Below are 13,823 nucleotides of genomic sequence, written 5' to 3'. Positions count from 1 at the left end.
TACCTTCGGAGAGTAAAATTATCTCTTTACACGCATCCTCTGCACGCGAGCTGATAGGAAGCCGCCCCTCCCCCCCACAGAGAACACTGACTCATTCTTCCCCTTCAGCATAACTCTCGCGACAGTCTGGGTCGCGTTCCTAAACGTGATGTCCTTTTGGGCGCTGGTATTTCTTCGATCAGCGGGGTCGACAGGGGTGGAAAGAAAGAAAGCGAATATAAGGAGAGGTCGCCGAACATCATGACTGACAAGTACCTGAAACCAATGAAAAAGAAGAACGGCGAACGATGAGCCAATACGACGAAGAGGAAGGCGTGGACTCTCCGACGGCTGATTGATCCCAGCCCTGGTGACGGTGTTGTTCAGTCGGCGCGAGAACATTCTAGAGGTAAGTGCTCGGCAGCCATTATAGCTCTGCCCCTCCCCCTCCTTTAAAAAAACATCCTGATGCTGCCGCTATGGCAGGTTTCAGCTCGGGTTGAGTGTTTGTGTGCGCGCTCCGCCTCCAGACTAACAATGCTGCCTCGGCTGATGGTCTTTCTTTTCCGGCAGAGTAACCGGCAAGGCTGCTCCCGCTGATCCCGGCCGCCTCAGGACGCTTGGACCCCCCTCCCCTCTCCTGGCGGTTGCGGCGTCCGCCTCCTCCGCCTTCGATATCTGTATCTCTTTAGGAAAAGAGTCCGGGTGCTCGGTGACACCCTCAGCTCCGCCATCGTTCTCCTCGCACCAATTCGGCTTCGTCACAGCCCGGGGCGAGCAGCGTTGGGTTTATGTCTGTATTGGACGAAAACGGTAAGTAAAAGGGAAGGGAGACGTTGGGCATATGGGATGGGTGGGCAGTGGGGGTGAGGCTCCCCGTGCTGGAGGGGCTGGGCGGCGGAGGACCGGGGTGGCGGGGAGGATGGGCAGTGGCCTGAAGAGCGAGGCGCTTGCGGGTCGTTCGCCTTTCCCCCCCAAAACTGTAAGGGGAGGGTGGTTAATAGTGGGTTGTAATCCCACTCCCGAGTAAGTTCCTGGCGGCAGAGGGGCAGAATGCTGAGGATGAGGCTGTTGGGGACGAGGAGACAAGACACTGCGGCCGCTCCCTTCTCGAAACAGCCCTTCGGGGAGTCGTTACAAAAGCGGCGCTCTACCTCGAGGCGGGAGACAAGAAGGGGAGTCGTAGACCAGACTTCGGCCCCTGAATGTCTTGGACCGCCTCTCCCTAAACAGTATGAGTGATAGGCCGTGTAGTCCAACATCTCTAGAAGAGAAGTCTGCAAGGGACGGGAGTGGCATCTCCTTTCCTTTGCCGCCCGTGGTGGCCGCTTCCCCCTCCTTGGATGAACGCGCGGCTCTACAAGATGGCGGCCGCCAGGTCTTCCGCGCCTCCGTCCTCGTGATTCGGGGGGGCGGAGTGCGCGCTCTGTGGCGCAGTTCCTAAACCCGCAGTGTGCGAAGGGGGAGGGCAGCGGGCGGGCGGCTCCGCTTCGGCGCCTTCGGAGGTTCGGAAAGGGGCGGTGGGGCGGGGAGGGATGAGTGGCAGTGGCACCGCCGCCCGCTTTTGCCGCTTTGTATTTGGGGCTGACTCAGTGCTTAATTGCTGCATTTCTGAGTCATTCCGACGCTGGGGTGAAGAGAGGGAGGAGTTTCTTTTGGGGGGAAAATGTGCGATCGCTTCATCGTAGGTTTATCTCTAACCAGGTAAAATAATTGAGTATCTCTTCCCCCCCCCCGCCATCTAAGTTTTTTTTCTTCCCACTTGTATTTCATGCTGTTACAGGCACGTGTTTGGATCACGTGGGGGAGGGAAAGAGAAGGTTTGCTGGTTTTTTGAACTACATCTCTCCCTAAGTAATACTGTACCTGGAGTAAATGGCTTGATTTTTTAATTCTGGCAACAGCAGTTACATTTATTATGAGGTATAGTGTAATTAGGTCACTCAGATACGTTTTAGAATATTTTATTATCATTTTTAAAGAATTAGATATTCATTGATTCTCTCACCCCCATAAACTCCCAAAGTTCATTCACTAATATAGCGAATCACTGAAGTAGCCACCTTGCAAACTATAATATGTCTCCTATTCTGCCAAAATCAAGGACCGGTTAATGAATATTAACGAAAATAACTTTTAATGAAAATGTTTTGTCATTGCTAGCCATAGAGCAATAAAATGTAATAAGCTGTAACTGTTACCAAGCCCAGAAACCTAGTCTGCAACGTAACTGACTTATAATTTTAACAAGTTCATCATGTTCTAGACAAAACCAGCATTCATAATTCTGTATTGTGCTTTTTGTTGAAGCTTCTGTGTTGAGTATCTACTGTATAAAAATCATAGCAGACCATTTAGTCATAATATTTGAATTCAAACAACCACAAATAAACAATAAAACAAATACTGGCATTTGGGTGTGAAAAATAAAGATTAAATTTAAAATGTTGCTTGCATAAATGAGACTACTGAAAATGTTTTAAAGCAATACATATTTTGGCAAGTGATGGTTATTAATCATGAGCAAGTACCCCTTCCCCCATACTATAAAAGCTTTTTTTAAATGTTAATATTACAGAGCTGTTGCGCAGCCATTGGTACCTGTATTGGGGAAATATAGCATACAAGCAAGAACCTCACAGCCTCAGTGGCGAAAATTTTTTCATGTCAGAGACCGAGAACTCTTGCAGTCGTTTATGTCATCACGTCTTCTCCAGACAGAAGATACCAAAAAGTTGCAATCAAAGATCTCTCCATCTTATTGATAAAGCTACTAATAAGCCAAAATGTCTGTCAACGTCAACCGCAGTGTTTCAGATCAGTTCTATCGCTACAAAATGCCCCGTCTGATTGCCAAGGTAAATACCTCCATATTTTTCTTTAAATGTGGATTAAAGTTGCCAGTTAATGGTGTGATTTCTTACATATTTAACTACAGTAGAGTTCTCTTTTCAGGTTGAGGGCAAAGGAAATGGGATAAAGACAGTTATCGTCAACATGGTTGACGTTGCAAAGGCGCTTAATCGGCCTCCTACGTGTAAGTTGTATATAATTTTTCATTGAGCTTCATTTTATTAGCAAAAACCATTTTAAAGTTGTACCTTATAGAAATTGCAAATGTACTGTAGTTTTAAAAAACTTAATGCATATTTGAGTTCCAGAGCCCTACTTCATTTTTTCATCTTCCTCTCCCCTTTCAGTTTCCATAGCTTCCTGGAAGTGCAAGATAACTGTCAATATCAGTGTTATTGTCATTATGTCAGCCTAAATACTCAGTTTTGTTTTCTGCCTCATGGAGTCAGCAGATTTTAAGGCAGAAAAGAAAAGAGCTGAGTGAATAGTTTGATATGGTAATGATAGCTAATTCTACTGTGCGCAGTACTCTGAAGTGATGCATAATGCTGGTTTTTGTGGTATTCTGTACTAAATAGGGAATTTTGTTTCTGTGCAGAAACAGTTCATTACTGTTGGGGCAGATGATTCTAAAGCTAGTCTTAAGATAACTGGTAATAAAATAAGCATTGTTACTAAATAAGCATAGCATTGTTACTGTTTTTCAAGAAAAATGGAGGAAGAAATAGTCACCCAGAGTTGATTTAGAGTTGAGGGGTGCTGAAATTGAATCAAATGAAATAAATTTGCAGAGGGTTAATCAGAATGGGTGTGGGAAGGGAGATGATGGGAAGTTTCATTACTACTTTCTCTCTCTCTCTCTCTTTTTTTTGGAAAGATCCCACCAAATTTTTTGGTTGTGAGCTGGGAGCGCAGACCCAGTTTGATGTTAAGAATGACCGTTACATTGTCAATGGATCTCATGAGGCGAATAAGCTACAAGACATGTTGGATGGGTTCATTAAAAAATTTGTTCTCTGTCCTGAGTGTGAAAATCCTGAAACTGATCTGGTAGGTGATGCTGCCAGAATGCTAAGAGTTTATAAAGAAAACTATTATACATTAAGTCAACGAACAGTATCCTGCAATCTAGTTTGAGCAGTCTCACTGAAACAAGAGTTTTGTATCTGGTCAGCCCTGAGGTTTCCCAGGAAGTGGCCTACCAATGCCAATTAAATTCTTCCAAAAAATGCAGGAGATAAATATTTAGCTAAGCAGGACTAATTATAGGACAACTTTTCAAACAGAGGAATACTTTGGTACTTAAAACAAAGGACAAACAGTGTGTGCAACAATAATACAAGCTAGACTGTAATTATATACCAAGTCACCTGTGAGTAAATTTGAGTAGACTTTGTAGTAGGTTAGTTAAATGGTAAGCTCTCAATGTCTAAGTGGCTCCTACCATTCTAACATCTGCAGTGATTAAAAAATTCCAGGATAGCTTTAAAAGAAAAAAACTATCAAAACAAGCTCCAGAATTTTCCGCATAACCCAGTTAGAGTGTATTGTTTGCTTCTGCTGTTTCATTTTCTTTAGGAAACAGCTATAAAATGGGAGGAGGCAGCATATATACTTGTAAATGAAATAAAACTAACTGGTCTTAAAACTATTGTTCTCTTTTGGCAGCATGTCAATCCTAAGAAACAAACTATTGGTAACTCTTGCAAAGCCTGTGGCTATCGAGGCATGCTTGACACAAACCATAAACTCTGCACGTTCATCCTTAAAAACCCACCTGGTGAGTGAATGTGTGTTCCTCTTGATTTTGGTGTTGACCTATAATATATTTCTTATCTAATTGAGGCAGAAAACTGGAGGAAGTTTTTAGATCACAAAGTGCGTGTGTTCAAACTGATCTGGAAAAGAGTGCTGCGTGAAGACTGCGATGCAAGCAACACTCTGTGGTAGATAACTTAGTTGTCTATCTCAATTTAAGCTTGCAATACTAAACATAGCCTGACCTATTCCAGTGGTCTTTATAAGTGAGGCCATCTGTTATACAGACTCTAACAACATATTGCTGGGTGTTCTGTATAAGCGAACACTGTATATTCTGGACTTAGGCTGTATTAGATACATTCATGGCTGCATTTCCAATTTTGTAGTACTGCCATTGAAAGTAAGTACCTGTGGCTGGGCAGATGCTGGTGATGTTTCGAGCTGTGTGCAATCAAGACAGACCTAGATTAGTGTTCTTGTACATAATGATTGTTTGATGTTATTTTGCTTGAGTTTTTATCTCAGAAATTATTAAAAAATAACCTTAAATTAGAAATTAGAGTGTTCAAAGCAGGTTGGTTGCTGGAGTACTTGAGCTAGGAATAGACACCAGTGGGTTTTCTACATCCTTGGAGAGTCCAATGTTTGCTTTCTGTTACTCGCTAATCAGCTCCCCACCACTCTTGCTTACAAGGGTCTATGCCACAGTTTTGTAATGCCTGCATTATAGAAGATGTAACTCTACCTAGAAAAACATTTTAATAATCTGTAGGCTGAGAAATTACATATGGGAAAGCCAAGTTATTTGTTACATATTCAGACTGAACCAAAGTATAGGCTTTATAATCGGACAGACTATGGTTCTGTAGTTCAGAAAATTATATAGGACCAGTCTCATTTAAATAAGTCTCTAGAGTATACCCAAATAATTTGAGATGATGGCCAGCTGAAGTTGAGTTTGTAAGTTAGGAATGGTTTGGATGCACATCTGTTAAAAAATCATCCATTTGATTGGACTCTTGCTAATGTTCACAGAGAGCAGCGAGTCTGGTACAGGCAAGAAAGAGAAAGAAAAGAAAAATAGAAAAGGCAAGGATAAAGAGAACGGTTGTGTGTCTACTACTGAGACGCTGCCACAACAGTCAGCACCACCAGAAGAATGTAGTCCTCCAAATGTAGTGGTAAGTAGATTTGGTCACAGCAAAATAAGTAACAAATGTATGGTTTCATTGTAAACACTGTGCTTTCTTGAAGATGAGCTTGAATTTATGGTGACCTTCCCCTGAAAATTAGAAAAAACAACTCATTTTTAAGGTTAATTATTTGAAGGAATAACTAGTTTTGTCCCCGCCCCCCAGGAAAACAGTATCCAAGCTCTTGAATTTTGCATATCTTTTAAAGACTGTGGTGGTAATATATGAAAATAGTTAACCACCTAAATTTCAGGAGGAAGAGGAAGATGATGACTGGGGTGAAGATACCACTGAAGAAGCCCAAAGGCGCAGAATGGATGAAATCACTGATCGTGCAAAAGTTCTCACATTGACTGATGATCTAGAAAGGACTGTTGAAGAAAGAGTCAATTTACTATTTGACTTTGTTAAGGTATTTGACTATACTTTGTCAAGATAAATGGCATGTTTGTGCATTTGTTGGACTATCAGTTTTCTCATTTCATAAACTTTTAAGTTGAAATGGGATAATTTCAATTAGTGAAATCTTAACTGTAGAAAAATATATTTGATTTAAAACAAAATGTCTTTCCTGATCCAGAAAAAGAAAGAAGAAGGTGTCATAGAGTCTTCTGACAAAGATATTGTGGCAGAAGCAGAAAGATTAGATGTTAAAGCTATGGGCCCCCTGGTGTTGACTGAAGTCCTCTTTGATGAAAAAATAAGAGAACAGATAAAGAAATACAGGCGCCATTTCTTGCGTGTAAGTATTTTTGTGCCAGAAGTATTCTGCTGAGATCATGGGAGAGCTTCATGCTTCCTATCCCAATTTGATTCACTACAGAATGTGTAGAAATTTGCTTCATAACCAGGATGGAAACACTTCATATCAAAATGAGGACATTGTGGTGCTTTTTTACTGATGACCTTGATATTTACTATATTGGCAGTTGAAGGTAAAGGAAATTTTAGCTTCCTGCCCATAGCAGCACAGGGTGTAGTACATAGTATCTGTTGAAAATTCAGTTTCTAGACTGAGCAGGGAGGATGTGGAGAACTAAAAACACAGAGTTTTGGCATTTATCTGGCTTGCTTTGCATGAAATTTCACTGAGCTGATATGATCAAGCAAGTGATGCTAATTTACACCTATTAACTATTGCATTCTGGTTCACATTTTAGTTCTGCCACAACAACAAGAAGGCCCAGAGATACCTACTTCATGGCTTGGAATGCGTAGTAGCTATGCATCAATCACAGCTGATTTCTAAAATTCCACACATCCTGAAGGAAATGTATGATGCAGATCTTCTGGAAGAAGAAGTCATATTGAGCTGGGCAGAAAAGGTCAGTTTTTACGAATCAAAGCAGCTCTTGCAAGGTATCTAATTATTCTCAGCGTTTGAAAAATTGCTTGTATTGCATGATTTTTGCTTGGAAGTACTTCATTGTTGATGCTAAAAATGAAAAGAGAAACTCCACTCCAAATGAAATCTTTATAATGGGAGGGGCAAGCTCAAAATACATTGATATTTTCTGATAATTACATTTGTATAGCACCTTTAGTTATTCCTCTAAATATAGGGATGTGCAAAAGGGTTCGAGTGAAGTGGGTTAGAGCTTGAAGTAGTCGTTCTTTCTTTGGATCTGCTGTTTTCAGTTCAAGGTAAGATTTCGTGGCTAGAACGTCTGTTCCAACCTTGGAACTAAGTATTTCAGTCAATTGAAGCAGTAATTTGAACTTAAAACTTCACATTCTAACCATTTGGTATACCCTATAAAATTTTACTACTTGGGTTTAAAATACCATACTTAAATCTGCACATTCATATGTTTCAAACTTTGTTCTGGTGTTTTAGGCCTCAAAGAAATATGTTTCTAAAGAGCTTGCCAAAGAAATTCGTGTTAAAGCAGAGCCATTCATTAAATGGCTGAAAGAAGCCGAAGAGGAATCATCTGGCAATGAGGAAGAAGATGATGAAGATGAAAACATTGAGGTGAGCTTTGAATAAGTGTTCTTTCCCACATGTATTGAAAGCTCTGATTTGAAATATTTAAATGTTTATGTTAGGTTGAAAAGGAGTTCCTGCTCCAATGCTTTGCTGAAGCCATCTAATTGAAGTGATCCAATCATATAGTAGAGAGAGATAAAACACCTCAGATGTTTAAGACATCATTGTTACTCTGACTAAACTTGCCTATTCTTGCAGGTGGTGTACTCCAAGACAGCCAGTGTACCTAAAGTTGAAACAGTGAAGACTGCAAACAACAAGGAAGATGACATTGATATTGATGCTATTTAAAATGAATCAAACTAGTTTCCAGTGTTACAATGCATACTTCTCTGCATCTCTTGCCAGAAGTGCAACATATGTGCACAAGCTATAATAGCTATAAACATCATGCTATACTTCTTGAACTCAAATGTATGTTACCATGACTGGTATTTGTAACTAAGCTTAACAGATGAGAGGAGTTAATACACCAGCAGACTGATCCAAGTTTGCTGTATGGCATGTTCCTTTTAAACTTGTATTGGACATAAATACTTGGAGCACATTTATACAGTTGTGAAAATAAAGGATTTGGTTTTGGAATCTTCAGTCCTGACACACATTAGTGTTTTTTCACTGCCATGATAGGCTATCACAGCCTACTGTGGGCAATAATCAGAAATTGGGTTGTATTTGTGAACCCGTTTAGTTTCCATCTGAACAGCTTTCCTGAATGTTTTCTCACTTGGTACACTACAAGAGGAGGAGAGGGAAGTATTGGGGATATTGTTAATGTAAAACCTGTCTTAAAATAACATCCGGATTAACACCAGACAATCGAGCAGTAAACAACAGCATAATCTAGCAACTACCAAAGAAAAAATTCCCCCACCAATATGACAAGGCAAGCTACTGTATATAAACAGCAAACCCCACTCCTTTCTAGCACCGAAGATATTGCCTGGAGGGGTAATGAAATATCTGCAAGAAAAGCTCAGAGACCCCCCCAGGACTCCACAGTTCAACTCTGAGCTATGTATATTCTAACATAATCAAGTGGTCTGGATGTTGACTCAGCATCAGGCTTTAGATTAGTATATGGTTAGGATGTAATCCATATGGAATAGCTATGAAATGAAAAATTTGCTCCAAACAAAAAGGCTGTAGAGTTCTGTGGCCAACTTGGGTTTAATTTATAATTGATGTTCTTCAGTTAACCCATTTAAATATGTCTTTCCTAAAAAAAATACTTGCAGCTGCATATAAAGCATGCAGAACTGGGTTTGTCTTAGCACAGATGTGATTGCCTTCATTGCAGATTGCAAATCACTTGATATGTCCCCACAGTCGCAAGCAACCATGAGGACTGAATTTTTCTAAAAGGCTTATGAGGTATTGCAGGAAAGGTTGGAACGCTGACATAATTACTGCAGGTGTTCCTTTACATTTGTACCATTTCAACATGGAGACACTGTTTTGGTGGTAAGAAAATGTAAAGGTGATCAATATTCCAGTAAGTGCTAGTAGACATTTAAGTGCAAGGTAAGTGTATTTCTTGTGCAATATGAATCCCAGTAAGCAAGTAGTTTTATTCATGAGTCAGTATTCATTTCATTGGGGGTGAAAAGTTGGAGAAGCCAAGTTAATTATAAATACTTTATACTAAGAAATAAAATACAGCAAGAGACATTGTAAACCATGAATAAATGAAGACTTGCTAAAATCAGTGGCTGACAACCATGAACAAATCTACCCTAATGTCTGGCCGCATGATCCTGTGCCACTGAATTGTATACTCTCCCTTTTTTAAAGTTGGGAATGTAAACAGCTGATTATTCCATCATGGAATTATATTCCAAAATGAGAGATTCTGAGGTAAAGGTGGTCTGTATCAGGGTTAGAACTTTTCATGATGGGCTGTTTCATACACCTAAGGTCTTACATTTTCTCTAGCAAATTCACCTTTGACCACTTAAGAAATTTGCCTAGGGTGTTTCTCTCGCTGCCTATTAATGGGCAGTGCAGAGGTTGGATCACCTGCATTCAATGCATGTGCAGTTTCTCCCATCAAAGTAGCTACTAGGGGTGAGCATAAAGGGGAAACATACATTATGAATTCAGAATCATGTTCCAGAAATCCATCAGAGCATACTTGATTATCCATGGTTCTAAAGCAAATCTTGGAATGTTGGTTGTTACAGGCTTTTGACTGAAACAGCCATAGAGATCCCGGAGTAATTTTGCATGGCAAGTATGGAAAGACTATTAGCATCATAGAAAACCCCTCAACCTTGGCTTTTTACTGTTGGCTGGAACAACTCTGTTTTGTGCCTAATCTACAATAAAACTAGCCCATTTCATTGTGTATGGTCCAAAACAATTTGGCCATGGACCACCTGAAACCAGAAAAGAATGTTTTGCATGTCGCTACCACTGTGGGAAAAGCAGAATCAGAACATTTGGGAAAGTAACCCTTTTCCCCAACACTTCCTGAAAAACACCCTTTTCCCAAAGCTACTACTGTAGTACAGGGAATTATTTCTGTGGTTATTTATTTTAATTATTTTCTACTCTGCACTAGAAAAAAAATATAAAAAGAATGGTTTATTAATTTATTTACCCTGCTAATTATAATAAGTATTGGGGATTCAAAGGTATCATTATTAGTGTATTTAATTTGACTCTAAAAGAAAATGAAGAGATGCTGTAGGCATCTACAAAGGGAGAGAACTTCCAAGACAGGAGTTCTGTAGCCAACTATCTTCTAAAAGTAGGAAAAAACAGGTTTCTGTCTAAGAAAATACAGTAGCTTTTTAGGATATGGTCCATTTAAGGATGGTATAAGGGCAGAAGCTCACAATTTGAGGCCAGGGGCTACTTGTTGCCCTAGAAGTCTGGGCTTTGCCCTTTCAAAAATCCTGTTAACTATTCATTTTATGTTTAAGCATGCAATTAAATCAAATTTAGCTTTCTTACAAAACCAACCAGTTTGGCCCTTGATATGACTCGAAGTCAACTGCAACACTTGGCCTTCAAAGTTTTCCATTCCTGATGCAGTGGGTGGGCCAAGAGTGAACTGTGAAGCCTATGGTCCCTTGGTTTGCATCCCACCACCACACAACCACATTGGCCACAGGAAAGCTGCAATCTTAGCCTTAGCTCCCTCTCTGCAATATGGGAAATAATCCTAACACTTATAGATCTTATCGGGCTGTTGTTGTGAATCATTTATTCATGATGGCTGGCTGGCTGGCTGGCTGGCTGGCTGGCTGGCTGGCTGGCTGGCTGGCTGGCTGGCTGGCTGGCTGGCTGGCTGGCTGGCTGGCTGGCTGGCTGGCTGGCTGGCTGGCTGGCTGGCTGGCTAGATAGATAGATAGATAGATAGATAGATAGATAGATAGATAGATAGATAGATAGATAGATAGATAGATAGATAAAATACATGAATCTGGGCAGCTAACAAAAAACAAAAGCAATACAATTATAACTAAAGCATGTATATGCTTTGGACATTTGAGAATGCTATATAAAATAGCACTATTATAGATGCAACTCAATGTTTTTGCAATTGGATTTAATGTTATAATTTTCTTGAGTATGATATGACCTATTCCACTTGGGAAAATAATGCTACTTAAAACAATGCTGCTGCCACGTTTCTGTCCAAGTCTCTTCCTTCAGGAACATTTATATATCAATTCAGGTAATTTTTTTAGATTTCCTTTATGAATTAGTTTTGGTTTTTCTTGGCAGGAGGCAGCACCTAACTATCAAATCAGGGCTTAGAAACTAAATTCGGTCAGCCTAGTTCAGTGATGAACCTTTTGCGCTCAGCATGTCAAAGATTCGGAAAATGCCTAATTTGACTCTGCTGGTGTGTCACCCCCCGCCCTCGAACAAAAGAGAAACAATTCTTTACGTATTCATTTATTTTTTAAAAAATACAGTCCAATCACGTGTGGTGCTAGGTATTGTATAAAGAAACATCAGATAATTACAAAAATGAAATACGAGTAAAACAAAGTCAGTTTCTTTGGTAACTCAAACAGGGAGAATAGTTAGTTGTTGTAGGGTGTTGGTGAAAGCTGGCGTGTCACCCAAAACGTTGTGGCATGTCACCTTTGACATGCATGTCATAGGTTTGCCATCACTGGCCCAGTTAATACTTGGATGAGAGAACCCCAGAGCATGCCAAGGCTGTAAGTTACATTGGAAGATAGGAAAAAACAATCCAAGAAAAAAGAAGTCCATGGCCAGCTGCTCCCAAGGAAAAAAACAGAACTTGAAGGAGACTTTGTTTTTATACTGGCTGAGAAGGGGGGTGGGGAAACTACCCGGTTAAACAATTCTCATTTTGAACTGATTCTGTCTCACAGGTACAGGAATATGAATCTTATCACCAGTAGGATACAGCATGCTGAGCTGGTTTAGTGCTATTGGTGCAGAACTTTTTCATAACTCCCAAAAATAAGAGCAGGACAAATAGGGGAGGAGAGCCCATTTGGTGTAGTGGTCAAGGCACCAGGCTAGAAACCAAGAAGCCGCGAAGAAGAAGGCAATACAAACCACTTCCAAAATCTTGCCAACTTTAGGGGCTTGTCCAGGCAGTTGCCAAGAATTAACGCTGACTTGAAGGAACAAAAAACAACAACATCAGGAAGAAGGAGTATGAAAAGTACCAGGGCCTGAAGGAGGAACTAGAGAGGATGTGGAAAGTCAAGGCCAAAGGGGCCCAGTGGTGGTAGGAGGACTCGGGGCTGTGACTCCTCAGCTGGGAGAGTGGCTCCAACAGATCCCAGGAACAACATCAGAGCTCTCTGTCCAGAAGAGTGCAGTGCTAGGAACAGCTCAGATACTGCGCAGAACCCTCAAACTCCCAGGCCTCTGGCAGAGGACCCGAGATTGAGGAAGACACACACCACCCACAGGGGTGAGAGAGGAAATTTTTTTTAATATATCCCAGCTGTTTTTCATATGATGAAAAATATGCAAATAATGCACTTAGTACTATGCAGCAAGGATACAGTAGAGGGCGCATCTATAGTAGGAAATGTCTTTTTTCCTTAGTGGGATACAGTATTGCAGAAGTAAATGTTGAGGTGTTTATCAGACTATGAGGAATATATTTTGGTATTTGTCACCAGAGAAATTGTCTAGAATGTATAAAGGTACTTTGAATCTTTGCTGGAAATGTGAATAACATGATGATAAATTTTTATCATTTTTGGTGGACATGTAAAAAAGCCAAAACATTTTGGATACAAATATATACATACATTCAGAAGATTTTAAAGATTAAAGCACAACTGAAACCAGAGACTTTTCTTTTGGGACTAATGGACAGGCAACTAGAAAAAAGTCATGGAACTTTGTTTTTATATATGATAACTGCAGCAAGACTATTATATACTCAAAAATGGAAAGGTTCAACATTACCCACAATTGGAGGAATGGTTGGTGAAGATGATGGAGCTTGTAGAGATAGCTAAATTAATATCCTTGATCAGAGAAAAAACAATATCTACATTTATGGCTGACTGGAAACTCCTTATAGACTTTTTCCATGAAATGGAAAAAAACGCACTTATGACTTCTGGTTTTGATGATTAGAAGAAAAATGGATAATAGAAAAAAGTGAGTTTTTTTCATAATCATAGAGTAAGAGATAATTTTGTAATCATATTTGCTGCAGAGAAAATCAGAAGTTTCTTTTTTCTATTTCTTTTTATTCTTTCTCACTGCACTTTTGCTTTTTTTTCTTCCTCTCTTTCTTTCTTTCTTCTCTCTATTTTGTATTAGTTTGTGTTAGTTTTTATGTTCTCTTTAAAACTTTTAATAAAATTTATTTTTAAAAAGACTATGAGGAATATATTGTTTTAAGATTCCTAATGTAGCCAGATTTTTTTGATTCACATTATCTCACCTCTGGTTTCCTATATTATTTTTATGAGCTATCAAGGTAGAGAAGAAAAGTAAGGTAAGGTCTTACTTACTCAGCACAGGGGCATCTGTGGGGATGGTAAAAAGGGTCAAGATGGTGGCCATAGAAAGCCCCGCCTATTTTT

The 13,823-nt window shown here is 40.0% G+C and overlaps 1 protein-coding gene, 1 long non-coding RNA gene and 1 other non-coding gene across 3 annotated transcripts in view; 2 read left to right on the top strand and 1 right to left on the bottom strand.

The window, feature by feature from the left end:
- LOC112542685 (uncharacterized) overlaps nt 1–13,823 on the bottom strand; it is a 158,502-nt gene that overhangs the window by 110,661 nt on the left and 34,018 nt on the right. The gene's annotated exons all lie outside the window — the stretch shown is intronic.
- On the top strand, nt 174–8,367 carry EIF5 (eukaryotic translation initiation factor 5). Its single transcript, XM_007432509.4, has 12 exons — nt 174–388; nt 553–792; nt 2,558–2,837; nt 2,935–3,016; nt 3,710–3,882; nt 4,501–4,612; nt 5,629–5,774; nt 6,040–6,198; nt 6,367–6,528; nt 6,947–7,111; nt 7,624–7,761; nt 7,975–8,367. The coding sequence occupies exons 3-12, from the start codon at nt 2,766–2,768 to the stop codon at nt 8,065–8,067; spliced, it is 1,302 nt and encodes a 433-aa protein (XP_007432571.1). The 5' UTR covers nt 174–388; nt 553–792; nt 2,558–2,765; the 3' UTR covers nt 8,068–8,367.
- LOC112541154 (small nucleolar RNA SNORA28) lies at nt 4,764–4,888 on the top strand. Its single transcript, XR_003085186.1, has one exon. It is a non-coding gene; the product is annotated as a small nucleolar RNA SNORA28 (small nucleolar RNA).

This window comes from Python bivittatus, unplaced genomic scaffold (assembly GCF_059951505.1).
Source record: "Python bivittatus isolate LINGU-HERP-01145 unplaced genomic scaffold, Pbiv_v1 ctg000580_np1212, whole genome shotgun sequence".
NCBI lineage: Eukaryota > Metazoa > Chordata > Lepidosauria > Squamata > Pythonidae > Python > Python bivittatus.
The sequence above is the reverse complement of the archived record's forward strand: the minus strand, read 5'-3'. Positions and strand labels throughout refer to the sequence as shown.

What these genes read in the sequence shown, in the direction of transcription:
- EIF5 (XM_007432509.4), top strand. Translation starts at nt 2,766, where the DNA reads ATGTCTGTCAACGTCAACCGCAGTGTTTCAGATCAGTTCTATCGCTAC. An exon ending in TACTATTTGACTTTGTTAAG is followed by an intron (nt 6,199 to 6,366) that starts GTATTTGACTAT and finishes TTCCTGATCCAG; the next exon opens with AAAAAGAAAGAAGAAGGTGT. An exon ending in ACAGGCGCCATTTCTTGCGT is followed by an intron (nt 6,529 to 6,946) that starts GTAAGTATTTTT and finishes TTCACATTTTAG; the next exon opens with TTCTGCCACAACAACAAGAA.